This window comes from Ambystoma mexicanum, chromosome 1p (assembly GCF_040938575.1).
Source record: "Ambystoma mexicanum isolate Mex_15411 chromosome 1p, UKY_AmexF1_1, whole genome shotgun sequence".
Lineage (NCBI taxonomy): Eukaryota > Metazoa > Chordata > Amphibia > Caudata > Ambystomatidae > Ambystoma > Ambystoma mexicanum.
The window spans coordinates 1,197,944,315-1,197,971,693 of record NC_090921.1 but is presented as its reverse complement, the minus strand read 5'-3'; the positions used below and the strand labels follow the sequence as shown (position 1 = coordinate 1,197,971,693).

The 27,379-nt window shown below is 45.0% G+C and overlaps 1 protein-coding gene across 1 annotated transcript in view; it reads left to right on the top strand.

Moving 5' to 3' along the window:
* LOC138571342 (uncharacterized) overlaps nucleotides 1-27,379 on the top strand; it is a 323,964-nt gene that overhangs the window by 43,305 nt on the left and 253,280 nt on the right. The window contains exon 2 of the mRNA XM_069649190.1: nucleotides 22,681-22,735. Within this exon, the coding sequence (XP_069505291.1) occupies nucleotides 22,696-22,735 (40 nt within the window). The 5' untranslated portion in view covers nucleotides 22,681-22,695. The remainder of the gene's footprint in view (nucleotides 1-22,680; nucleotides 22,736-27,379) is intronic.

Here is a 27,379-nt window from a genome sequence, read left to right as displayed (position 1 = left end):
TTTAGTAGCACAACTTAACCATAATATCCCTGACTTTAAATACATGTAACATAGAACATACTGAACCCATAGCTAGTGATTTCGATGTCCGCGGACTACCGCCATGTCCGCAGACATATCGAAAATCTGAGCGTGGTGAATGTAAATTTAAATAGCGTGCCCCATTTCCCCTTTGAGGTTGGCTCTGAAAAGAGCTGATTTGTTTGTTTTTTTGCAGATGCTTGACAGACACCTGTAATTTTTTTTTTTTCTTCTTACTTTACTCCTAAAATCTTCACATAACCTTCTCCAAAGCAACCCTTACATTCCAAAACAGCATGGCATTTCCCATAAAAGATAAGGAAATGCCATCTTCTTTAAAATAAACAGCATTACTGGAATCAATATTCTCATTATTACAGAAGAACATACCAGCTCTAAGCATGAAGGCACACATGCCTCGGTTAATTACACACCTAGCATTGTTTTGCTGAGGACAAAAAACTGAACTATTGTCCCATATTGACCTAGGTAGTAATCCAGAAAAAAATACTTTGGCATTTGGAAGGATGTTCATTACTGCTTGAACCAAGTGTTCCAAATCTGCCAACAAAGTAGGGGCACTGACATAGCCCAAATGCAAAGCACCATAGTGCAAAACTACCACATGGGGACTGTTCATCCTTCCCATATCTTCACAAACTTGTACAATTCCCTGTACATTGCAATCAGGCACAGTGCTCCACACCACCTCCACTCCTTTAACATCACAATTCTTTGCAACATGCCTGCATTGAGCATACTGTTGTAAACCATGCACAAACATATCTCCAAGCACCAACACCCTGACTTTCTCCACTTCTGCCATCTTCACTACACACAGTCTCTTTCAACACAAATCCACAACCTCAACATCTGATTGGCTGATCCCTACAGTCTTTTTTCCATGCTGGATTTACTGGAAAACCCCGGATGTAGCACGCCCTGTCCACGGACAGCCGCGGTGTCGGCGGACCGCGTAACTCTTGGACAGCCCTTCTACCATTTCCACTTCACTCTCTGTTCCATTCCCTCATTGCATACAGCTAAGCAGTCACATAATATGGAGAACGTCCTCAGAACACACCCATTTTGTTTATTTTCGAACATTTCAGGACACCGCAAGTGTTCTTATAACACATGCAACTTGCCAGCGAACAATACATACAAGGTCCTCAGAACACCCCCATTTTCTTTATGTACAAACATTTCAGGACACCGCAAGTGTTCTTCTGGCTCACTCTTTTTTCTTTTGCTGACATATCTGGGCCACATGGTTTTCTTCAGTAACAGTCAGAAACTAAAAATTGTATTTTATTTGTAGATGTATCCTACAAGTAGGTTCTTATAGTAATTCCCTTAGAGTCCAGTCACATCATATGAAACATATACATAGGGGAAGACACACGCTTTAAAGACAGCATTATTTTCATGCAAATAAATGATGATTTCTCTGTTTCAAAGCTGCTGTTTACCCTATGTATATGTATATTGCGTATGTGTTCTTGTCTCTTTGTCTTCTCTCTATAGTAATGCAATTATGTAATACATGGGTTTTATTAGCTACTTATTACATATTTCACAGTACACAAAAATCTATTAAGAAAACAATTATCATTTCATTATTCAACATATTAACATTACGAATAGTATACCTTCATCTTGTACGCTGCACACAATGCTATGTTTCTGCATTAGTAGCTTAGTATACTAGATAGAATCCCATAATAGAATGCCATTTATATCAATGCATCGTTCAAAGCACTCATTAGGGTATGATATTTATTACAATGATCCTTGACACCTTTTCGCAACATTATAATAAGAATCCCTTGTACACATATTTCATGAAAAGTACATACACATATGATGTCATCAGTGATGTCATCAATGACATTTGTGATGTCATCTTTGATGTCGTGGGTGTTAGTCTTAGCAATGCACGGTGGTGGCGCGAGTTATGGTTGCTTAGCTTACCATAACTGGCGAATTTCTGGGGTTTTTCGGTTTTACTTGGAACCATAATGTCCCTTTAACAAAGTTTTTTTCACTGAATTTCATAGGTTTTTAGCAGCGTAACTTAACCATAAAGTCCCGTTAACAAAGTGTTTTTATTAGCAAGCAAACAATATACGAAGATGGAGTGTAAAAAGCAATTTCTCAGAGATGGCTGTACACAGAATGTTCCAAACTAAGAATTTATGGTCGTTTAAGTGAAGGTCAGCTGCTTCCATTTTTTGCTCGCGTGCCGGAGAGGCCCATGAATCGCACTATAAGTTTCTATTGTTTTTTTACCTTGACAGACAAGGATCGTGCTAAAAGACTTCTTTTAAAGGAGTGTTGCAAAAACATAAGGCACAATAAGGATGACATTTCTGAAACAAAACCACTTTTATATATTATATCACTATGAGAAAGATCGTTGGCACGGACGGAGTTGTATTTTGGGACTGCACTACGCTTAGACAATGGAAAATGCCAATATAATGTAAGTAACCCTTTAGATTATTTTACAACTGGAATATAATAACAATAGCGTGGCGTTAAAGCCCGGTTAAGTTGTACTTGTTAGTTCAATGTGGCATAGTGTTTTCTACCGCGCACTATCACCGCCGAATTGGTCCCCTGTCGCTTAGTGGGCGATGAAAAAGGCAGAGGACAGAGGGTGGGTTAATGGGAATAAGTTAACATACTCCGTTGCACTATGCTCGCTAGCAAATAGTTTCACGCCCTAATAAATAAAATGAATATTTTTAATGAAGATCGGCTGGTGAGACTAATTTATGTTTTTTAAAACAGGTGCGTCCTTCCCTACTGTCAATGCCACGATTTTCAGACCCCGGTCGACGGATTTTTTAACTTCCAGGTGCAGCTACTTCTAAACAATTTCATGACCCTCACCATTTTATGGGACAATCGCCAAGGACCAATATGCCCTTACGCGGTACTAGCGGCTAGAAGCAACATACCAACTATTATGGTGGTCTAATGCTTCATTGTTGGAACAGCCTTCCGATTATCAGTGCGACCATAGTGCTTCTTTTATCATAAAACAACACCCTGTGTACCGCAAAGGAACAGCGCGTGACTCAAGGTGAACTTTTGCGGATCGACAGCAAAGACAAATGCAAATCGCTGAATATTCTCTAAAAATCTGATGTCAAATAAAAGTACTTTACGAAATGTACAATCTTGCTGCTTGCTTTTAAATCACAGTTTCATATTCCAAATTGTTGCGCGCTGTGTTGTGAGATGATCTGTGTTGTTTTCCGGGTTCTGTGGAAAGTCGCGTAGGACTGGAGATGACTGGGCGCGTTTGGCTACGCACCCTGTACCGTCACGGAGAGAGACGGGGAATATGAATGCTTTGATAATGTCAGGCTTAGGGGCGGGAGATATGATTTAGTGTCGCAAAAGCAGGTCAGCCAGGTCGATGGGGCAAGTGATAGGATTATCACATAATGTCGGCGCACAGCAGCCTGATTAATCATTTGTTTAGTGGACAAAAAGTCGGGTAAGGCCCATAGGAAATTGTAATGTCAACAGACATAAGGAGGGTTCTTAGAACACTTTCAACCTGACAATGAACAATACGAACAGCGTTCTCAGAACACCCCCATTTTGTTTAATTGCAAACATTACCTCCACGTCCACTCTTCCTCGTCCCAGTACTTACTTCATGAGGCCCCTGCCTCCGACACAGGACCTTCTTCTATTTCTTTAAATTCCTATAACTCCTCCCCCACATCCATATCACTCAGTGTCATAATACCAAGCCGGAGCATGGGACCTTCCCCGCGGGGAGGGTGAGGAGGGTCGTCAGTACTGTGATGAGGAAGAGGGGGACTAGGAGAAATGAAGATTACCGGTAAGTAATCAGAGCATTTCAGGACACCGCGAGTGTTCTTAGAACACATTCAATTTACCAGAGTACAATACGGACAGCGTCCTCAGGACACCACCATTTTGTTTATGTACGATCATTTAAGGACACCGCGAGTGTTCTTAGCTCAATTTTAGCTTGCTTGCGAACAAAACGTACACATACTCCATCCTCAGAACACCCCACCATTTAGTTTATAAAGAACATTTCAGAACACCCGTGTTGTCCGCAGACAAATCGAACACAACAAAAGTGTCTAGCATATAAAAAAAAACAGAACATGGAACCTATCTCATACTCCCCCACCCTCCCCAAACACTCTTACACACCAACACACTCCACTAAATACAATTTTTAATCCAAGTTTCACCGTGCTGTCCAGGGTCGCCGGCGAATGCAAGATGGCGGCGCCACAGAAAATCTGATGCGCTTCACGCACCACGCTGTCCAATCAGCGAACATGTTGCATGTCTGCGGACATCACGCAAACAGCTCGGCCAATCAGGGCACTGTCCGCGGAGCAAACCGGGAAGTCCGTCCGCGGAGCGAACGGAGATATCACTAATTGTTTTGCCTTACATTTTGGTCATTTAAAAAAAAAAACTAGTGGACGGATTTACACCAAATTTGCAAAAGCACGCTTTCGGGACAAAGCCCCCGCTCCTGCCGCAAATTTGGTGTAAATCCATCCAGCGGTTTGGGCTGTAGGCGTGCGCAAAGTTTTTTCCCATTATGTCTATGGGAAAAAACAAAAGTTTTGGGACCCCCCTATAACTTCGCCCCCCCTGGACCAAACCTCTCCAAACTTTGCAAAGAAAATTCAGAGTGGGCCATATGCTTTTTTTGCAAAGTTTGGTGAGGATTCGTCCAGAGGGAGCGAAGTTATAAGCCACCCAAAAAATTCTCTTCCTATGGAAACACCAACTTAACCTTATATTTTGTATATGAGGGTTGGGTTTGCTCCTGAAAGGCAAGAATGTTATGATTGAACAGAGAATGTAGAAAACGTAGGTAGACTGAGGAAAAGCCAGAGTTATGTATTTCAAATGTGTCTCCTTTGGGTGTTTTTTTTTGCATGTTAATATCTCTATAGTAACTATGCATACTAAAGGCGGAGTTTGAATCTGTACACTGACCATAGTAATATGTGTATAGTAATTATAGCTACTCTACGGTGAGTATATATCATTTATGATATGGTGGAAGGACATTATTGAAGTGTATGTAGTATTTAGAATGCTACCATAATTGTGCACACTGCATATAGCTACAACAGTTTGTCTTCAGTGATTTTGGCTACAGTAGTATATTGATAGAAATCCATAGTGGGATGGGTGTTTGGTTGAATATTGTAAGAAGGCTGTAATGTAGAATTGCAGATACCGGTGAAATGTGTAATAATTTGTCCTTAGTAATTATGGCTACATTAATATTCCGAGAGTTATTGATTTTAGGTGTGGATGCTTACTTGAATATGGTAACAAGGCCACAATGTATTGTTGCTTCTCTGTAAAGAAAAGAATATTATTTGTTAAACAACATACTTTGAAACCTTTAATTACTCCCAGTTGTACATATTGATTAACTTTTTTGACCCTCATAAATAGTACATTGTATGTAATATGTTTAGTACAACATGTGTGCGAGGTACACTGTTGCTTATTAACATAAAATAATCATTGAGTCATGGGGAAACAAAAATCTACAGTGGATTGAAAAAACCCTACTGTATACAGATACAGTTTGTGGAATTTAAATGGTTTTAAAGTTTACTTGCTACAGAATGCGTGTGTGTGTTTGTAGTAGTTGGAGAATTATTGGCATACTCTAACGGTATTGGATTTTAAAAGTACTAGTGTAGTACCATGGATATATTATGTAAGTATAAGTGTGATACCATGTTAGACGTGGGTTTTAATGAAAGATATGTTTAAAGTAGTTACATATCTGTTGGCATATTCTAGCTCTCTTGGATTTTGAAACTACTATTGTACTATGGATGTATCGTGTAAGTATAACAGTGATGGTATATTTGAAGTGTATTGTAATGAAGGTATGTTTAAAGTAGTTACCCGTTGACATATTCTAACTGTGTATTGTAGTGTACTTTAGTGAGTAAATTTGGGTTGCAAGAATATTAGGTAGGCATTTGTTCGATTTGCTGGTAACCTATGTTTTTGAGTAACAAATGTTTTGTCACATTCAAACCAACCACATTTTTGTGTTGACATATGCAGTATAGTGTCATGAAGTGTTTGTGGCATCCGTGTGGTAGATCATGCCTACTGTTGTGAAGGTTACCAAGAGATACTAGGCCGTGTGTAAATCTACTGAGTTTACAGTTATTTGTGGTATCATCTGTACCTTAGAAGTATTAGTATGACATAGTTGCCATGCACATTTATTTGTAAGCTGGAGTGATTATCTGAATTGCAAAAAAGATCATAGCATGCTATGATTTGCATTCTGCAGAAGCTGGCAAAATGGAATGTAGTCAGAACTTGGTATTGATACATACACAAGTCATTCATTAGGGATGTGCTCTTGTGAAGCATGGTTGCAGAGATTGCATGTGTGTTTCCACATGTATGAAATCTGGAACATTTTATTTATACGAATGATTTTGCTTTCTAGTACTTTAGGAATTCTTGTGGATCTTCATGTGTGTTTATGGTGAATGTTACCTTTCCTGGACAGTAGTCCAATTTTTGTCTTATACATGAGACACTGTAGGTGCTATCAGGATTATTTGTGGCATTTGTATGAAGGACGAGCATTTGAAAACACAACTGGACTGAGCCATTTAGGTGAATGTGAACAATTGGGGCAATTGGTAGAGAAGATTTGTATACATTTGCATAGCAATTTACTTCAGTTGTGTTGGTGAATTTAAATGGACTAGAGAGCTGTGCCTCTGTATGCCTTGATGGGTCTGCAGTTGTTGTTTGACAAAAGACAGTTGTCTCTGTGTGTTTTGATGTGCGTGCAGTTGTTTTTGGACTAGAGTTTTGTGCTTCTAATATTTGATGAGCCTGCAGGTGTTTGTTTTTTGAGTGGTATTGCAGGGAGGTCTGGTATAGCTTATGTTTATATTTGTTTTCTTTTATTTATTTTGGTTTTTGAGGTACAGGGTCCATTTCTAGGTGGGGGATGTGCAGTGCACGTAGCCTGTTTTCTAGTAGGCAATGATGTCAGCATTGACATTTCATCAAACTTAAATAGGGATACAACATCCAGTGTATGGAGATGTGAAAGTGCTACGTAACTCATACCTTCTTCCAAGACTGTGCAGCTATTGTCGATTAGTGCCTGGTCTAGAGTTAAACCTTGTGATTTGTGAATAATGACAGCATATGCAAGAGCTAGAGAGCTTGTTCTACCTGATCTGTTACCTGTACCTGCACTGCCTGCCTATCTATATGCACATCCCCTTTAGATTGAAGCTAGCGCCTCCCAATGTATACATGCCCTAATCAGCCATATAACCGCCTGCGTGTATATTGATCGCCTGCATACCTCTTGGAAAATCTGCTCTGAATCATGCTAGTGCCTCCTATGTTTGCCTGCCTTAACAGACTATACAACTGCCTGCATGTATATTGATCACCGGCATACCTTTCTGGGAAATCTATTTTGAATTTTGCTACTGCCTATCTATTTTCACCTATCAACATTTGCCTGATCTAACTGGCACTGGAATTGCCTGTGCCTTGTACTGATCTGCTTGACTGATTGAGTGTGAACCCTTTTCATGAACAAGGTTAGCGCCTCTCATTGCTTGCCCGCCTAATTTGACCTCTCCCCTATTGACTGCATACCTCTCTGGGAAACCTACCTAAAATAAGGCTAACGCTTTCAATGCCTACTTGCCTTAACTTGACCTGCGGCGACATATACTGTACTGAATTCTTTCCTATGTACTGCTTGATTGCTAACCACTTGCCCGAAATGATTGTCTGTCTACTCTGCAAAGTTTGTTCTGTAGAAGTGTGGCTAGTGCCTTCCTACTGATTATTACAACAATTGACATTGTCTGCAAAGTTTGTTCTATAGAAGTGCGGCTAGTGCCTTCATACTGATTGTTACCAAAATTGACATTGTCTGCAAAGTTTGTACTGTAGAAGTGCGGCTGAGCCTATGACTGACTGTCAGTCCAAGCCCTCGTATGGTGGTCTGACCTTAACTTTTGAAAGTGTTCCGACACCTTATTCTAGTATGCTCCAAGGGGCGTGGCTAGCTGCCATGTAGTGAGGTTGTGTCTATGGTGAGCTCCGCTGGATGTGCCCAACATAAGCTGTTGTTACGCCGAATCCTGGAACCCTTGGAGCCTGTGAGCCACCCTGAATACTGCGGAAGTCCTTTGGATGCAGTGATATACTTTTCCCAAGCCTGGGAGAGCCGATAAGTGTCTCTACGCCACAGATTGGAAGAGGCTGACTGAATGCCAAGATGGCAGCTCCCACGCGCTAATCCCCTGGAGGGGCTCAAGAGCATACGCCACCGTTGAGTTTGCCGGAGACCTGCAGACGAGACCGCGGTACAGCTGATCCAGCTACAACGCTGCTGCAGCGGTTATAGACTTACGGTCGGAGACCTGAAGGCGTCCTGAGATCCTGCTTCGGAAGATCCCATCGGAACGGATGAGCTGCCGAGAAGAGGAGCGGAGGCGCGCTGCGTCCCGCTTGGAGTGTGTGCGGGCCCGGGAGCTGCGAGACGCAGAGGCCGGATCCACCTGGGGGAGTGGCTTGGATTGCGGAAGACACCGGTGGCAAGCCAGCACCGCAGAGGTGAGCGGGGTGGGTGTGGGCCAGGCTTGACATCGAGGCGCCGAGCCGAGTGCGGCAACCAAGGGCCCCCCCTGGCTCTACCACGCTGCCAGCACTCGACTTTGCTGGGAATCGGGCACCCCCGTCCCCGGTTTGCATAGACTGCCTGGGAGGGGCGGAGGTGCCTGAAGTAACGCAGGCATCGACCCCGGGCATCGGAGGCCCCCTCTTCTTCTTCCTCCCAGTGTACCACAGGGGGGGAGTCAGTTGGTCGGGACCCCCGGGGGCTGGGATCCCGATCCTCCCCTGCGCGGGATTGGACTTGTTGCCTGAATCCTCCCATATGCCTGCATTCTGATGTGACTTGCATTTTTTCTACACTGGAAGCCAATGTAATGCTGGATGCCACGCTCAGACATTGGATAGCTCTGCCAGCCGGCTTGTACCCAGGATCCGCAATTGGCAGGCGCAAGGGCAGCAGGACAGGACATACGCTCAAAGCGTGGTAGCACATACCGCCAAACCATTATAGCCTGACTCGCACAGCTACCCACCCGTGCAGGCTACCTACTGTGAATTGCTGCGTCCCTTGCGTCCTCAAAGTATTTGCCTGGCTGCACCGGACTGAGCCCTTGCCCGCCGCTCCCACGGCTGGTCCCACAACCAAGGGCGCAGGTCGTTGTGCCAGACTTTGGGATACCCTCTGGCCTGTACCACCTGTGCCTTGAGCAGGGAGATATCACCACCCGACAAGATGTCTGCGAAAAGGGCGAGGTCCAAACAGCGCCAGACCACTATAGACACTTTCACGGCCAGCGGATCCACAAGGCCGGTGATTCCAAATGGTGGAGTGCCGGAGAAGCTACCTGACCACACTGACGTAGCGGCTGAACCTAGTAATACCCAGATACTGGAAGCCATTAAGATATTCCAGGCTACAATGGAGAACAAAATAGACGCTGTGGCAACAGATCTGGGCCTTCTGCGCCAGGATGTCTGATCCCCAACCGGTAGGACAGAAGCGCTTGAAATCCAAATCCGGGAAAATACTGAGGCAAAAACCCGCCTCCTCCGGGACATGGATGAACTACAGCAAAGGGTTAAGAATTTGGAGGATAGGGCTGAAGAGGCTGAGGGACGGGCCCGTAGGAATAATGTAAGACTCCTCTGCCTGCCGGAGGGTATCGAAGGCCCCGACCCCACCAACTATGTCGAAAATGTCCTGCTTCAGGAAGTCGGAGCAGGGAAGCTCTCACAAGGATTCACCATTGAGAGAGCCCACCGGTCTCTAGCCAAGAAACCACCGCCAGGAGCCCCGCCTAGACCGGTGATTGCGAAGGTTCTAGACTACAGGGACCGTGAGGCCATACTGGCCTTTTCTAGGTCTGGGGGCCAGATCCAGAGGAACTCCGCCAAAATTGCCATCTACCCAGATTATACCTTCCAGGTCCAAATGAATAGGGCACAGTTTATACATACAAAAGCCAGGCTGAAGGCAGCAGGTTTGCGCTGCATGCTCCTGTACCCGTCAAGATTGAAGGTACTACACAATAACAGAGCCCACCTCTTCGACACACCGGCACAGGCCCGGGACTGGATGGACGAGCAGCAGATTCCTGATATTGAGGCACAAAGGCGGAAACCGCTCTGAGTCCCATTACGCCAGGCTCCAGCGGGCCCTTTTATACATAACAGACCACCGGCTGACAGAGTTAGCCACAACACAGCTGAACAGATCCTCCATACGGAGTCATCGGAGCCAAGACACTCCACCCCTTGGAAGTTTCCTTCAGGGTATATATACCCGCCCGTAGGGCACCAGGAGACCAATGTGTGGTCAAACGGAGCGGAAACGGGATCGTCATAACGAGGGAAACCTCGCTGGACTTGTTCTATGTTCGGGGATTTCACAGTTATGGGGTCAAGTTTGGGGACTCGAAGTTTCAGAGGGCTCGAAGACAAAGGGGGGAGGGACACGAGAGGTTAGAGCCCATGTTGACAACTTTAATCGGAAAACACCGAGACCACAGGAAAATTCTATAATAGATACACCAGTAGCAGGGCCTGGACCTAAGAGGAGGACAATCAACAGATACCATGACACCCATGGCTGGAAACATTAACGTAATGACGTGGAACGTCAGAGGCATGAATAACTTTGTTAAGCAACGCCGGATACACACATATCTGCGTAGATGTAAAGTGGGAATCGCCATGCTTCAGGAGACTCAAATAACAAGGGATAAATTAGAGACTATGGCCAAAACATGGCGAGGAACCCTAATTGGATCCCCCTACTCCTCATACGCCAGAGGGGTCCTGATATGGATCGACCCAACCATCCCTTTTAAGGTAGTGAACACCAAGACGGACAATGAAGGCAGGATGGCACTGGTGCATGGTACCATGGATGGGAGGGAGATATGCCTGATTAGCATTTACGCACCCAACCACGACGCCACAGTTTTCTTCCACTCCCTATATTCTCGGATTGGCGCCTATGTAGACTGTACCGTGATTTGGGGGGGAGATCACAATTGCACACTAGACCCCCTGAAAGACAGGTCTGACTCTAAGCACTCTCGTCCATCCCCCCACCAAAATATTGTCTAAATTAACAGCCCAACTGGCGCTCTGCGACCTGTGGAGGGAACAGAACCCCGAGAAAAGAGAATGCTCCTTTTTCTCCCCGCCCCACAAGGTCCATACTAGACTGGACTATATCTTGATAAACCATGGGCAACAAGTTAGGTTTAGAGATGCACATTACCTGCCGAGAGTGCTGTCAGACCACTCCCCCATGCTGGCCACCTGGGAGATATACCCACCCAAACCCCCAGTTCCCACATGGAGACTAAGAGCTGAGGCCCTTCTAGATACAGCCTTCTGAGAACATATAAGAGACAGTACTGAGGAATACTGGCAGAACAACCTAGATAGCGTAGACTACATCGCTACAGCTTAGGAGGCTTCTAAAGTTGTTATGAGAGGAGAGATGATAGCTACAATCGGGGGTACCCTGAAGTCCATCACAACCTCCCTAGAGGGTGCAGAAAAAGAGCTGAGTGCGATGGAGAGTAGGGCAGACTCGACCCCGGAACATATACAGGAAATAACTGATCTGCGACAGGCCTGCCTGTCTCACTGGGAGTCACTGGGGAAATTGAGCTATGCTAAACACACTGAAAGGACGCACGCACTGGGGGATAAACCTGGTAAACTCTTAGATTGGCTCTACAAGAGAGAAATCCCCAGGACGCCCATTTGCAGCATAATCCGACACGACGGCACCACAGCACATACCCAAGATGAGATCAACTCGGTCTTCTCCGAGTTCTACCGTGAACTCTACTCCAAGACCCCGCCCCCCACCGACACTGAGATAGAGGACGCCCTGGATAGTATAAAGCTACCTAAACTAGACGCACAAGTGGCTGAAAACCTAGAGAACCCAATTACCCCAGACGAAGTGATGGCTATAATTAGATCCCTACCCTCTGGGAAAGCGCCAGGCACAGATGGCATACCCGGGGAATTTTATAAGACAGATGAAGACGCCCTCGCCACAATGCTAGCACGGGTATTCAACAAGGCTAATGAGCGCGGCATCCTCCCAGATTCCATGAGTGAGGCCACAATAATCCCTCTGCTGAAGCCTGGAAAGGATGGGATAGACTGTGGGTCATATAGACCACTTTCTATGCTAAATGTTGACTGCAAAATATTAACAGCAATCCTTGCAAATAGACTAAGCAGAGTGATCCCCCAGTTGATCCACCAAGACCAGACTGGCTACGTGCCGGGCGCTCTATTACTGAAAACCTGCATAGGTTACACCACATTATATACGGCACTGAGCAAAGCCCCCGAAAATACGCAGTGGTATCACTGGACGCCACCAAGGCCTTCGATTCGGTGAGATCGGAGTGGTTGTATGCCACTATCGGTAAAATGGGAATCGGACCCGCCTTTCTGAAATGGACCCAACTGGTCTACGCCAGCCCCACCGCCAGGGTGCGTACTAACAAGACGTATTCTGATAAATGGCCCCTTTACAGAGGCACCCAGCAAGGATGTCCACTGTCCCCTATGCTTTACATTATTGCTGCTGAGCCTGCAGCTGCATATCTCCGACAAGAATATGGTGACGGAGGCATTGAACTAGATGGGGTGACTCACCTCGTGTCCATGTATGCAGATGACATGTTACTGTACCTACACAATCCAGAGCACCTCCTGCCCTACATATTAGAGACCTTAGATTGCTTCCATAGATTTATGGGCATTAGGATTAATAAGGACAAGTCTTGCCTCTACCCCTTGGCTGCTTTGTACAAGGAGGAATATAGATCCCTACCCTCACTAGACCTTAAATGGCAGGTGACATCCTTTTGATACCTGGGTGTCACCATACACCGCAACCCCAGCACGGAACATATCCTTAACACAGTCAGGGCCAGAGTTTCCCTAAAGTCCATGATTTTTTGGGGTAAACTCCCCCTCTCGGTGGCAGGGCGAGCAGGTCTTCTCAAAATGGTGGCACTCCCCCGACTATTACATTTCTTCACCAACGTCCCCTATAACATTCCCCCCTAATTTTTCAGAGACTGGAACAAACTCTGCAGGAGATTCCTCTGGCAGGAAGGTAGACACAGAGTGGCGTTGGAAATTCTCCAAAGACCCTACGAGAGGGGAGGACCGAAAGTCCCTAATTTCGAACTATATTACCTGGCTAGCCAGTTGAGGCACGTGACGCAATGGATGGCTGACAAAACCACCACTGACACCCGACTTCTCCAGCCTGCCCTGCCTCGACTGCTACTTCTGGATATACTATGGGTTGAGAAGGAGGCCCTACGGCATTACCCTTATCTAGCTAAGCTCGGGACCCAACTCTGGAGGCGTGCCTGTGGAAGAGTGGGGTCGGCAGACCCACTCTCCCCGCAGATCCCCATCGCCGCAATCATGGCTAAACATCCATGGGGGCACACGGAAACATGCACCGAATTGGAGTCTGGGGTGTGGCGGTGCTAGGGACCTCACCCGTGAGCAGGAACTAATGTCATTCACCGACCTCGGCGAGTCCCCAGGTCTACCCAAGGGCCAGTTTCTGCTCTACGGAGCAGTAATCAAGGCCATAAAGAAGAGATGGCCTGAAGCCACTGACCTGGTCATAGAAAATGAGATCATCGAGTCAATGCTCGACACTGCTGAAGGAGCCCATGAAATCTCCAGACTCTATGAGACTTTCGCTGCAGGGCACTACCAAGAACAAACTCAAATGCAAGGGTAGATGGGAGACCGAATTGGGAATAGAGTTCGAAGATAAAGCATGGGAGAAGATAACCCATTACCACAAAAAAATCTCTAGGAATGCCCGCCTACAGCTCATCCAACTATACATTACCAACAGAGTCTACGTTACACCCGAAGCCATATCTAGGTTCAAAGGAGCCACAGTCCAGACATGCCCCAAATGCAACATGCCAAAGGCTGGAATGACCCACATGTTCTGAGGTTGCCCTGCGGTTCAGAGGTTCTGGGCCCAGGTGAAGGAAAGGGTGGCAAATGCGGAGATAGTAGTTGAAATTCTCGACCCAGCAGCTTGAATATTGGGGAGCTACAAGCGGAGCAGCAAAAACAAGTCCCTTAATAAGCTCAAAGACTTAATATATATAACGGCGAAAAGACGCATAGCCATGGGTTGGAAAAGCGCAAAAGACCTAAGTGAAGCCCTCTGGTGGGCAGACCTTAAAAGATGGATATCTGCTGAGACTGCTGCCTGGGAAACAGCAATCCAAGTGCAGAGATTAAACTCCAGCGAGGAACTACTCCGTTGGGTGGCATTAACTGTGCCATTGCTCCACCCAGCGGTGCAAGATAGCGCCTCAGATAGCACAGACAGTCCAGGCCCGCCAAGGGGCCAAAAAGAAGATTGAAGTTCTAACTGTGGTCTCGGAGGGAGTGGGCTGGGAGGGAGGGGGGGCATTTATATGTTTCTTTCGAATCACTCATATGGTAATGATTAATCAATGATCTTCTGCTTATATCATTGTTGTAAAGTTAATAAAGAAATGTAAAAAAAAAAAAAAATTCTAGTATGCTCCCTCTAGCCTCCAGCCAGACTGCCTGCTTTATAGCCATCCTACAAAGCATCACGCTATATACTATGCTGCTACACCTACCACCCACCATGACACATGCCTCTAACCTACACAATATTTCAACTGCTAGACTATGTCTAGACACGAATGTTACAAAATCCCCACTTCCAAGTAATCCTTGCACAATTACAGCTAGGAACCTATGTCTTAGAGCTAGATTAGCAAAAATCTACGAGCCGCCCATTAGATCTATTCCTACCAGTATAGGACTAAGGTCCAGGTCAACTCAGCCCTACCATACTAATACAAATGTGAACCTAGCCCCTAACTCTGACCCGTTGCCTACAAAGAGACTGGCCAAGCATACGAGGAATTGTCGTAAACATTTGATTCATTGTTGGCATACATTAGATATTGAGCTGCAGGTCAATTTTTACACTGGACGGCTTGTTTAGACAAAAGGAACATTTAGGTGAAAGTTTGTTGAGGGTGTTTTTTCTATGAGGGTTTAATTTGCCATAACTGTGCCTGCTCCCACTTCAAAGCTCAGCCCATTATTATCCATGGCAACTGAGTGTATTTGTTATTGTTTATAAGCTTCTGCATTGAAATGTGGTTCTCTGCTGCTTGTATGAAACCATTCACCCTCAAAGAAGTTGGAAAGGGAATTTATATTGACATTGCACATGTTTAGAAGTAGTTTTAGCTTATTGATTAATTCATATAGTGGTTTAATTCTGTTAAAAATCAATATGAAGAACCTTCTCAGATGTGTTATGAGATTGCTAAGAACTCTACAATGGAATTATTTTTGAAAAATTGACTTTTTGGAATGTTTCAGAGATGTCATCAATTATGCCATTTGTGATGTCATCTTTGATGTCCTGGGTGTTAATCCTAGCAGTGTACGATGGTAGCGTCAGTTATGGTTGCATACCTTACCAAAACTGGTGAATTTCTTGTTTTTTTTTTATCTTACTTGTAACCATAACGACCCTTTAACGTTTTTTTTCTCAGAATTTGATAGGCTTTTATAGTGCAACTTAACCATAACATCCCTTTAACAATGTTTTGTCTCTGAATATACATACATAGGGCCACCCAGTGGCCATCCTTATTCACTCCAGCTCAGGCCTTCAAATGACACATTCAGAACACTCCCATACACACACCTCTGCTGCATTTTTCTGAGCTGTCAGCCATTCTCATGCATCAACATTCCACTGTCATGCATGGACAACCAGTAGGACATACATGTACCAAGTGACAACATCTCACTTCCTTACAAACAACAATGCAGCCATAGAAACAACAACATTCACATGCACCTCAATTATGGGTGGACACAGAACACCTTACACCTCCTGAACCAACACTGCAGAAATGATCTACGAGCATCCAGAGCACTACCGGCAGGGAACCATAGGTTGTGACTGCTTCAGGGCTAGGATGTAACCATTAGTTAGGTGCAGAGCCCAGGCATGCTAACATAAGTCACTGTTCACCTAACAACCCTGCTGTTCCCCAGTGGTGTCACACTTGTACGTTCTGTGCAATGCAAGGCATCTTTTTTAAACTGCCTTTGTCTATCCTCCTGATAAGACACCACTACCCCAGTCAGGAAGTGGCCCAGCATACTGAGACACACACAACTACCAAACTCTACAGCAACACATTGCCAAGGCAACAGTGTACCACTCCCTACCCAACACATTCCACACACAAATTCATCATCCATTAAACCAACAATCACCCCACACACCCCAGCACATGCCACTCACACATTCACCATTTATTTAACCAACACTCACCCTATACACACACTCACAGAACCCAATTTTGCACACCAATGTGGCTTACCCGACACTTACTGCTATTTGAAACACCCATTATTGTGCACCCATTGTTTCACTCCCCACACACATGCACAAATATGCATAGTCATGCATACACATCTATGCACATGTATTTGATAGCTCTTGCATAAGTACTGAAAACCTTACGATTGTCAAAAATGTCACTATATTATAGGGGATCCAACAAAAACAGCTACATTTTGGCCTACCTCAAAACATACATCTACCATTATCTTTGTACCTATGCCTTCATTCCTATATCTGTATCACGGGGTGAACTACATAAATACAGTACGTTGTCCTTAATCTAAGGGGATTTCCACTAAGGCCACACCGCTCAACCTCTAACACACATGTCCACAGGACAATGGTCACAAAACCTAAAGTTGATGTCACCAGATGGCACGAGTTCCCCCGCCCCCTATCTGCTTTTCCTGTAGCCTGCTCATTAAAGGAAGTTTGGAACTGGAGCAGCTGTCCCACATACATGTTTTTGATTATTCTGTGTAAAAATGGTTGTAAGGCAGCAATTGGTCAGACTGTTGAATCATTGTTTTATTATGGAAGAATGCCTTGGTAGACATGCTGGTAAGTCACTACATAAATAGAGATAGTCAGCATGTCTATAACATACATATGAAGTGCCTGCTCATACAATGTTTGGTTTGCTGTTTCTGTGGCATGGTGCCTGTGAACACATTGATTATTTAGTACAGTGATTACTGATTATCTAGTACAGTGATTACTGTTTTTGTTACATGCCTTTGAGGGAAATAGAGGGTGAGATTATCATGTTGTTACATGAGCATGCCTTGGAACTATGCCTTTTTATGAGCAAAGCTGGTCACCCTATTTATAGGACAGTATACCCATGATGGATGCATTGTATTCCTAAGGATGATAACTTGGTCTGGAAGTACTTACATAGAAAACTGCAATCACATAACTATCAGTTGAACTGACCAGGTCAAATGTCAAACAAACCTTTGAAAGGTTTGTTCAATGTTCAACCTCTTGGCTTAAATGGGGGTATCTGAATGGTGCTCTGATTGAGTTTCAGGCAGCTTTTAGAGAAGCAGGAGGTTGTTATTAAAGGCAGGGTTAGGAAATTAAAGAAGAGTAGTATATTGGTAAACATTTTGAGTAGTCGATTGTTAGGAGGTAATGAGTGACTAGGAATCTAGTCAGTGACTAAGATTAAGGGTGTGCTTTGCATACACATCTTTGTGTGATCCATTCAGTCATTTGAAGTGGGCCTACAACACCAATGGAAACACCAAAGCTTCGGGGTGAGGGGGGACTCACCAGTGAGTGCCAAACTCTGGAAGAGAGTGGAGAAGAAACATGCCATTGAGTGACGCATGGGAAGAGGAGCAGCAGGAGCTGGGAATGCTTCAGGGCAGCTTGTATAAGAGACATGCTGACTGATTTTGATGAGAGAGAGCAGCAGAGATGTAGGGAAGTGAGAGACTTACAAGTCTGTCCCTCTCTTGAGGTGGGTGGACAAGACACATCGCAAGGGGTGGTACCTGGGAAAAGAAGCAGACGGAGATGGGAATCCATGTTGACAATATGTGGGAAATATACCCTCACATCATTTTTATGGGAGTTAGCAGTAAAGATTAGCAGAGGTGGAAGCTGACAAATATTTTTATAGACTGTAACCTGCATGATGGGTATTTTGCTTGAGTCCAACTGCTCTCCCCTCCACCTGCCCACCCCTATTATTGCCTATGAGCAGTTCCTCACCAACACTTCTGCTCCTTCACCTGTCCACCAATATCTTCCCTGTTCTCTTCCTTTCAGTGGCGTACTCCAGAGTGCCCTTTTCCTATCTTCCATGTCTCCACCAAGACCCTGCCACCCACTAACCCTTTGTTGCACCACCCCAACCATCCTGCCCAGTTACCCCTGCAACCGCCCCACCTTACAAGCATACCCCCAAACATATATTGGCCCACCTCAGCCCCCTTCCCAAATTTCATGCATGTGCTGCACCGTTGTTGCCCCCAAACCCTGCCACTGCATCCCCCTCCTCACCTTATAAATTTGGGTGCCTGTTCATGACTGAGTGATTGATCAGCTAAACAGGCCAATCTGTTTAAAGTATCTGCCAGTCCAAACTGGTGACCACTTAATGACAAACAGTTGGAAGGTTGAGTAGTTAGATTTGAGCAAAAGACCCTGTCCCACCAATCAGTATATGTCTTGTGAAATGAGTGAAAAAGATACATTCCATCAAGAGAGTTCATATGGGAAGGTCATCCATGAGGCAAACTTTTGGGAGACTTAAATTTGCCTGATTTTTCTGCCCAAGAGTTGCTGATAAATTAGTAGGTGGGTGACAAACCAGTCAATGGGTGTATGAAACATGTCAGCACTCAATTGAAGCAGCAGCAAGGGAGACATGCAGCGTCTGGTCATTTAACTCCTGAAGCAGCACTTGCTGAGGGCACTAGGAGACACGATTGCACATGGTCAATTGAAGAGATCATCAATCTCATGTTCCTCACACTCCCATCACATACAACGCTGGGGCAGATGTAGCAGTACAAGTACAAGTAAATGCACATATATTGCCCCACAATAATGAGCATGCACCCTGACCAACACAGATTCTGGAACATTCAGTTCTGTACACCATCTCAGGAGAAGAGGAAAGTGTCCAGTTATTCTCTATTGGAGGTCAGATAAGAACAACACATTGAGTGAGAGGTGAGGAGATTGAAAACTAAAGGTCTCCAACTCTGCCACCCCACAGTGATGTCAAAATAGATGATGATCAAGAAAAAAGGTTATGATCCATCAGAGTACAGAGCAATTGAAGTTTGCTGATGGAAGTGATACCACAGATGCAGAGGTTTCAGCATTATATCAGAAAACATATAACTAAATTATATGGCACGCAAAACACCACCAACATGACTGTAACCATCCCCATTATGCCCCACCTAAGCCTAATCTATGTGCTTTCCCATAATGAAAGGTACCTCAACCAGAACAAAAGGCAACTCTCACACTCTGCCATAAAGTGATTTGATAAGAGATGGTAGGGGCCAACTTGGGTACTACATTTTTGCTGTCCCATATGCTGAGAAACCATGCACAGACGTACACAGAATTCCTATTCCTTCTGCAAAGTGATGTTGCTAAACTGCCCCTCCACCAGTGTTCAGTTTGAGAGGCATTATTTTTCAGCCAGTGATATTTTCTCTAACCACAGGAGAAGTCTTGCAGTGGCACTTGCCAGGTTTTTAACACAGGGTACTGCCACCCACTATAGTTCTCAGGTTTTTACAAGGCCACAGACAGTAATAAGGTTTTCAGTTTGTTCATAGGGTGCAGTCACCCACGAAAGGTCTTGGGTATTCTCTCAAGATGCAGTCGCCCCTTAGGATTGTCAGTATTTTCCACAGGTGGTATAGTCTCCCACTAATGGTGCTCAGATTTTCCCACAGTGTGCAGCCATGCTTTATATTTCAATGAATACAGGACATCCACTGAAATTATAGGATATTTCTGAAGGGGGCATCCACCCCAGGGGTCCACCCCGGTTGTTTCACAGGGCACAGCTACACACTAACGTTCTCAGGTTTAATTCAGAGTGTACAACCGCTCACTTACAATTGTGAAGCTCTCCTTCAAAGCATATAAAGATATTATTTTGCTCTCTCATAGTGAGTTTCCTAAAGTTATTTAGCTCTTCGATCGATGGTTGCAACTCTGGCATGTGGTTATCTCCTTATGGCTACCTTATTACATCCCCCACAGAATTGAAGAGCAGTGGAGCTCCATGTGCTTTCTCAGTTTGCCATCATTACGAGGTTGGAGGTAGCCATGATGTTTATACCGGCATGGCTACCCCCAAACTCGGGTCCTGCTCCGGGTCTCGCGAAAGGGGAATTACCGGGCCATTCTGTCCTCGGCAGGCCCGGTAATTCCCCTTGCGCGGGACCCGGAGCCAGTACGTCCCCATTCCCATTTGAGCCCCCATAGGGCTCAAAGGGAATGGGGAGGATGGTAGCAGCGGTACCGTTCATAATGGTACCATTGCTACCATCCAGTTCTGCTTGTGGGTGCTGCTCTGCACGCCTGTTCTGGCCAGTTGTGCAGAGTGGCACCCGCGAGCAGAACTCGTAATGTGGCGGCATAGTAACCACGGCGCCTGTAGCACTACCGGCACCATTGTTGCCTTACCACCACTATCGTAATGAGGCCCAGTATGTTTCTCCATGCCTCATAAAGTCGTGGAGAAAGATAGGTGCTGCCAGAGCCAAACCGTTCCAATCAGCTTGTTGGGGTGGCACAACAGCAAGAGCCTGCTGCTGGCCACAGTAATAAGTGCTACTGGCACTAGTTGGGCAGACTTAGTTGATGCAGGGGAATTAGCTATGGTGGTAGCAGCCAGGTCGCTATCAGCATCCATGGAGGCACAATGCTCATTTGTTAAGTACACTTCCTTCTTCCACTGCTGAATGTGGTTCCTTATAGCTGCCATCATTAGGGTGTGGCCTTGCCTCTTCTTTTCTGCCCTCCGGTTGACATCGTCCCAATTATCAGACAAACTCAGTTCCGCCCGTCCCAATCGTCTTCCCTGGTGGCAGGGTATACTAGTGCCACAACCATGGTCATGTGATGCGTGCATGAGGGTTGAGATTGCCACTCTCTGGGGCCCCTCCTGTTCCTCCGTAGGTCCCCTGTGAATTCATCACGGGATTCATTGATGGTCAAACCTGTTGCATTCTCTTAGTAGGGACTATTCTTTTAAAAAAGATCTGTGGGCCCAATTAGTCAGTTTTCAACAAAGTGCATCCAGGCCTTGTGATAACTGCACATTTAACATATCTGAGAGATACACTCAGAAATATCCAAAGTTTACACGTTGAGTTTATTTTTTTTCCGTGGGTGCTATTGAAATAAGCAACACTCCTGAACCTATGTATGCTTGGATAATGTTCTGCATTATCACTATCAAATACATTAATTTGTTCTTAAATGATCCATTTTACAGTGGGGATGACAAACTAAGCATTTCCAGTGACTATCTCATATTCCTTCCTACTGCTGAGTCCTGGAAAAATGAACCTCATAGCCAACAGCTTAAAATCTCATCATCAATTTTATTGTACTTGTATATCAAAAATTCAAACGTACTACAAATCTAAAACATTTCCATACAAATCTTTCATATAAGAGCACCCACAAGCTTATTGAAAAAATACAAAAATCAAACATGAGCCTCATATACACATTACTCACAAGAAACTCAGAATAAAACATCATATAAAGACACAACAGGACACACAGATTAATTGCACTTGATCTAATTCTCATAGGCCCAAATGTTTCTGTCCCTAAATTGTCATCCCTATCCCTTCATTGTACATATATATTCTGTCTACTCCAGGCAGCAGAGCTAGGTTTGGCCTTGAGGGTGAACATTTTTGGGGTGTTTTATAACCTGTATTATATTGCTATTTTACCATGGCCAGATCATTATACTTTATTTTAATTTCAACATTTGTGCTTGATTTGCTTGCCAGGGTAGAACACATAAGTTCCCTTGCATGCAACACGACAACAAGGGTTTTCTTAATACTGAAGAACTGCATTATACAGTTGCAGCATAATTAGTTACATAGATTGTAATGGGAGGTTTGTACAGTCATCTCTATATGATACAATTGGGTTGCCAAAGTAAATTGCTCTGTTGTAATTTACCTTGACAAAACTCACTTTCTTGGGGAAGTAAATATATATATATATATACATGGTTTTAAGGATTAGGGGAACTCGGGGTGTTTGAGATGGTGGCAGGTAGGGGTGGTAGTTGGGGAGAGGTGCATGCTCTTCCGCCATTAAAAAAATAAAATAAATAGAAAGGAATTCAAAGTGATTTTTGTCAAAGGAAATTGTCACTGAGTAATTTACTTCAGCAAATCAACGTAGAACCATCTCTAATTCGCCATGTTTTTCTATTTATTAGATAAAACATTGATCTCAGATGGTAAATTCCACTGCAATAGTCTCTAACTTCTATTACTTTCTTCCAGGACCTGATACTAAGAATGAGACCTTGGATGGCATTTGTTGCAGTGTGGTTTACTGGTGAGTTCTCATTTGCCAATTAAACTAAATAAATGAATGTATCTCTATGCAGCTAACTTTATAAGAAATCGTAATTTGACGGCAGGAAGCCGTTACCATTACACTGTAATATAAGTGGCTCCCTTCCACCAAATGTTTGTCATTTGCACTGCAGGGTACAAATGTAAAGGGCAACAGTCAGCGTACAAGCGTGTCTCTGACTTTTGCTCTTCCTTCACATTTGCACTCCGCAGTGCAAAGTGAGTATGAGCTGCCTGGCATGCTGGCATGCTAGTAAGCATCTACATGTGTTTATGAGCACTGCTTGCCATGCCCCCATGGCAAGTGATGCTCATAAATTAAATGCAAGCATGTCAGGGAGGGTTTCCTTTCAATTGCACACACTCCCTGCCGTGCACCGTGTACAATGGATCCCCATGGTCTCCGCCTGCTTTCTGTTTGTGCACAGAGTAGTCAGAACCTATAGGGTTCCCAGCATTTGCACTGGCGTGAAAATTCATGTCAGCGTAGATGCTGGAGCATTTCTATGGTGAAGAGGAAGGGGAGGCGGCGGAAATGCAAGTTGAATTCCACTGGCCCTCTCTGCCATACAAATGATTAAATATGTGTCCTGGCGTTAAAGCCTTAATCAAGGCGTTCATGCCTTTCAGTCATGTTACGCCACTATAGAACATGAGCTCTTATGTCTTTCTATTCTCTTGCTGAGCGAAACAATTGCCTGTTTCTATGATATACAGCTATTTAAAGGTTATACCTTTGCAATGTCATTGTGACCAATATGGAGAGTTAGGTGCCTGAAAGCTCAGCTTATGTGACTGAGATGAAGGGGGTGGGGGCAGCAGAAATAGGCTATGGGCATGTAATTGCCCACGGGTCTGTGGTATGACTACCCGGTCACATCGCATACAATAGGCTTTTTCCCTGGTTTACCCAAAAATTAAGGAAAAAGTCTTGGAAATTAACTCATAGGGCCTCATTATAAGATTGCCGGTCTGGGAAGTACCGTACCGGTAAGCATGCCTGTACCGTAGTTACCGGACCGGCAAACTACGAGATATGTGTTATGTAGTGGTTGTCTGTGTAATGCTGTCTTGCTGTGAGCCTGTGATGTCAGATGGAATGTCACTGTGTGGATGGTGGAATGTTTATCTGAAGGTTCCATACTGAGGCAGTTAGAGCTCCCCTGCCTGGGTGATGGGGCCAGTGCTGTTATAGTCCACACTCTCTATTATTTATCTTCATGTAACTGTAATCTAAGTTCCTGTAATAAACCTAAGAAGTAACACAAGAAAGTCTGGAAGTCACTTCATAACAATGGCGACGAGGATGTCTTTCAAGAAGAACCTGCGCACTTAAGAAGAAGTAGAAGTCTGAAGAAGCCTGCTGCGGGGGGTGCAGGAGAGAGGAGGACAAAGTGGAGGTCAGCACTGCCCCCCACAAACAAGTAAGAGACCCATCACCCAGGGCTAAGGTGGGGAGGAGCAAGGAAGTCCCACTACAGGCACTCTATCTTATATGTGGAGCCCCATGTCATGAAGGACCAGCTGCCCAGAAGCTGGAGGGAAGAGCTGGGTCCAGGGGCTGAGGAAGAGAGCCCACATAGGGGGATCAAGAGGGCATGTTGGAGGCAAAGCTGGATTCCAGGGGCTGTCTATGAGGAGAAGTTGGGCCAGCAAGGGATGCCCTAGAAAGCTTAGTCTCTAGAGTGAAGAAGTTGTATTTAAGCCCGAAATCAGTATGGAGTAGGGCATACCACCTGCAAAAGCTGCTGATTGTCAAACAAGAAAATCAAGAGTTATGCTAACTCGGCGGTTTGAGGCTTGTATGTGTGTCCCACAGAAGGAGATCTCTTGTGGTGAAAATGGTGATCACTCGTACTGGGAGCGCCAGTGTGTGCAGAGAGTTGCAAAGTTACCTCGATTGCCTCAGGGATTGGGGTTGGCCAGCCACAGCGAATGTCCCGGCTGGTGACGGTTGGCGGAGGAGTAGCGGTGTGACTGATGATGTCACACAATACGCGGCCGGAGTTGGTGGACAAAGGCGCGTCATGGAGGTTGCGATGCGAACGCTGAGGGAATTGGAACTGGGAAAATGTTCGAAGCTCTCCGTCAGTACGAGAAGCGCTGTGGTGGAATTTCGAGTAAAGAACCTTATGAACGTGGTTCAAGACGTGTGGACGTCATCACGTCTACATCTCCGAATTGCTAGGCCGTTTGTGTGAGAGTGGCCCGTGGAAAACATGCATTCCTTTGTTGTGGGGGAAGTTGCGCCGGCAGCCGGAAGAAGATATATGACCGGGCGCATATGGCCTGTGCCGGTACGGCGTGAAAAGGCCAGCTCGTTTTCCCTCCCGTGAGCGGCCTCTGAAGAGGAATGCTGCTCACACGACGGTCGATGAGAGAAGGTACTCATTGTTTTTGGCTGCCGCACAGGCCCAGGGTACCGGCACACGCGGAGAGCTGAAGGGACCCAGCTGATCTCGCAAACGTTTCAGTCCGACAAGGGATGTCATTGAGAAGAGGTGTAGGTCTCGCTCGTTTCACGAGAGCGAAGAAGGAGCTGAGTCCTTAAATAATTAAATATTCTTTTGTGAATTTGGTATGCTAGCAACAATGTCTATCTGAAATGCACTACGGATCAGTTATCGCTGTTAAGATGTGAAGTATGACTTCGGGTGTAGCTAGTGTGCCTATGAAGCCATTTAGAAGTTTATGTAACACACATGATATGTTTATGATTTAGGGTCATTGGTGTGGGAAAGTAAATATGATAGGATGTATAGAGTAAATATTTTGTGTGGATTATCAGGATGGACATATTGGACATTTCATGGACGATATAGTTGTAAAATGTTTGCATTATAGAGTAAAGAGGAGATGTCCAATTTAGAAGATTGAAGTGCTGGATGAGAGTGCTAGATTTAACCATTTTGAGGCATTTTAGGTGTGGTTAGAGACCATTATGGTCTTTTAAGTTTGATGTGGTCCTACTTAGGGTCATAATATGGCCATGGACTTGTGGGACTACACAAGTCAGATTAGGGTCATAACTTGGCCATGGACTTTTAGGACTAAAATGTTGAAACGTTTGATGTTCTACAGTTTATATTAGCATTTATATTATACTACAGTCAATAATGCATTTTATAGCTGGGTAATGCAAAATGTTTTGTGCCGGAGTTAAGGTTGACTGTAGTGATGAATGCACAGAGAAGGGCATGAAGTTAAGATGAGGCAGGTTGTCACATCTTAGCCTTGGGTGTGAGTGACGCTGTAGTTATAATGAGAGGTAGCGCCTCTGTTGTGAATGTGTCACGATTGGTATTAACATGAGGTAGCGCCTCTGGTTTGAGTGACATTGTAGCTGTACTTAGAGGTAGCGCCTCTGGTATGTGGGTCACGAGTGAGAGAGGTAGCGCCTCTGGTGAGTGTGGCTCAATTGGTATTTGAGGGAGGTAGCGCCTCCGGTTAATGTGGCAAAATAAGTGCTGAAATGAGGTAGCGCCTCTGATGTGCGTGTCACGATTGGTATGAAGATGAGGTAGCGCCTCTGGCTTGAGTGAGATTGTAGTAGTACTTAGAGGTAGCGCCTCTGGTATGTGGGTCACGAGTGAGAGAGGTAGCGCCTCTAGTGAGTGTGGCTCAATTGGTTTGAGAGAGGTAGCGCCTCCGGTTAATGTGGCAAAATAAGTGCTGAAGTGAGGTAGCGCCTCTGATGTGCGTGTCACTAGGGTGTTTGAAGGAGGTAGCGCCTCCGGTGCGTATGCGAAGAATTGTATTGAAGAGATGTAGCGCCTCTGGTGAGCATGGACCCTAGTGTACGCGAGGGAGGTAGCGCCTCCAGCGTGTGGAACATTCTGTTGTGCGAGAGGTAGCGCCTCTGCCAGTATGGAGTAGGGCTGGTAACTTAGTAGATTAGTGTCGCGTTGGATTGTTTCCACAAATATTTAAGGGAGATAGCGCCTTCGTTTTTTTATATTTTCCTATATTTTCCTGTGCCAAAGACTGCATTTTCTCCAGACAGTCTGTTTGGCATAGTACTCTTGTGGTGCTGTTTTAGGTCATCAGTAGTCAAATGCCTGGTACGCAGATGGGTTTGGGATATCTGGCCAGTGTCTCATGGTGATCTGTGGTATTTGGTCGTGTTGACTAATCTGGTTACACCTGATAGGCTGCGTCTATTTGGAACTCTTTATTGTTTTGCCTCTGTGTGTGGGTGTGTTTGGTAAGGCAAGGAGATGTGTTGTGTAATGACCTTCTGTGTGTGTGTCTGGTAAGGAAAGGAGATGTGTTGTGTAGTGACCTTCTGTGTGGGTGTCTGGTAAGGAAAGGAGATGTGTTGTGTAGTGGCCTTCTGTGTGGGTGTCTGGTAAGGAAAGGAGATGTGTTATGTAGTGGCTGTCTGTGTAATGCTGTCTTGCTGTGAGCCTGTGATGTCAGATGGAATGTCACTGTGTGGATGGTGGAATGTTTATCTGAAGGTTCCATACTGAGGCAGTTAGAGCTCCCCTGCCTGGGTGATGGGGCCAGTGCTGTTATAGTCCACACTCTCTATTATTTATCTTCATGTAACTGTAATCTAAGTTCCTGTAATAAACCTAAGAAGTAACATAAGAAAGTCTGGAAGTCACTTCATAACAATATG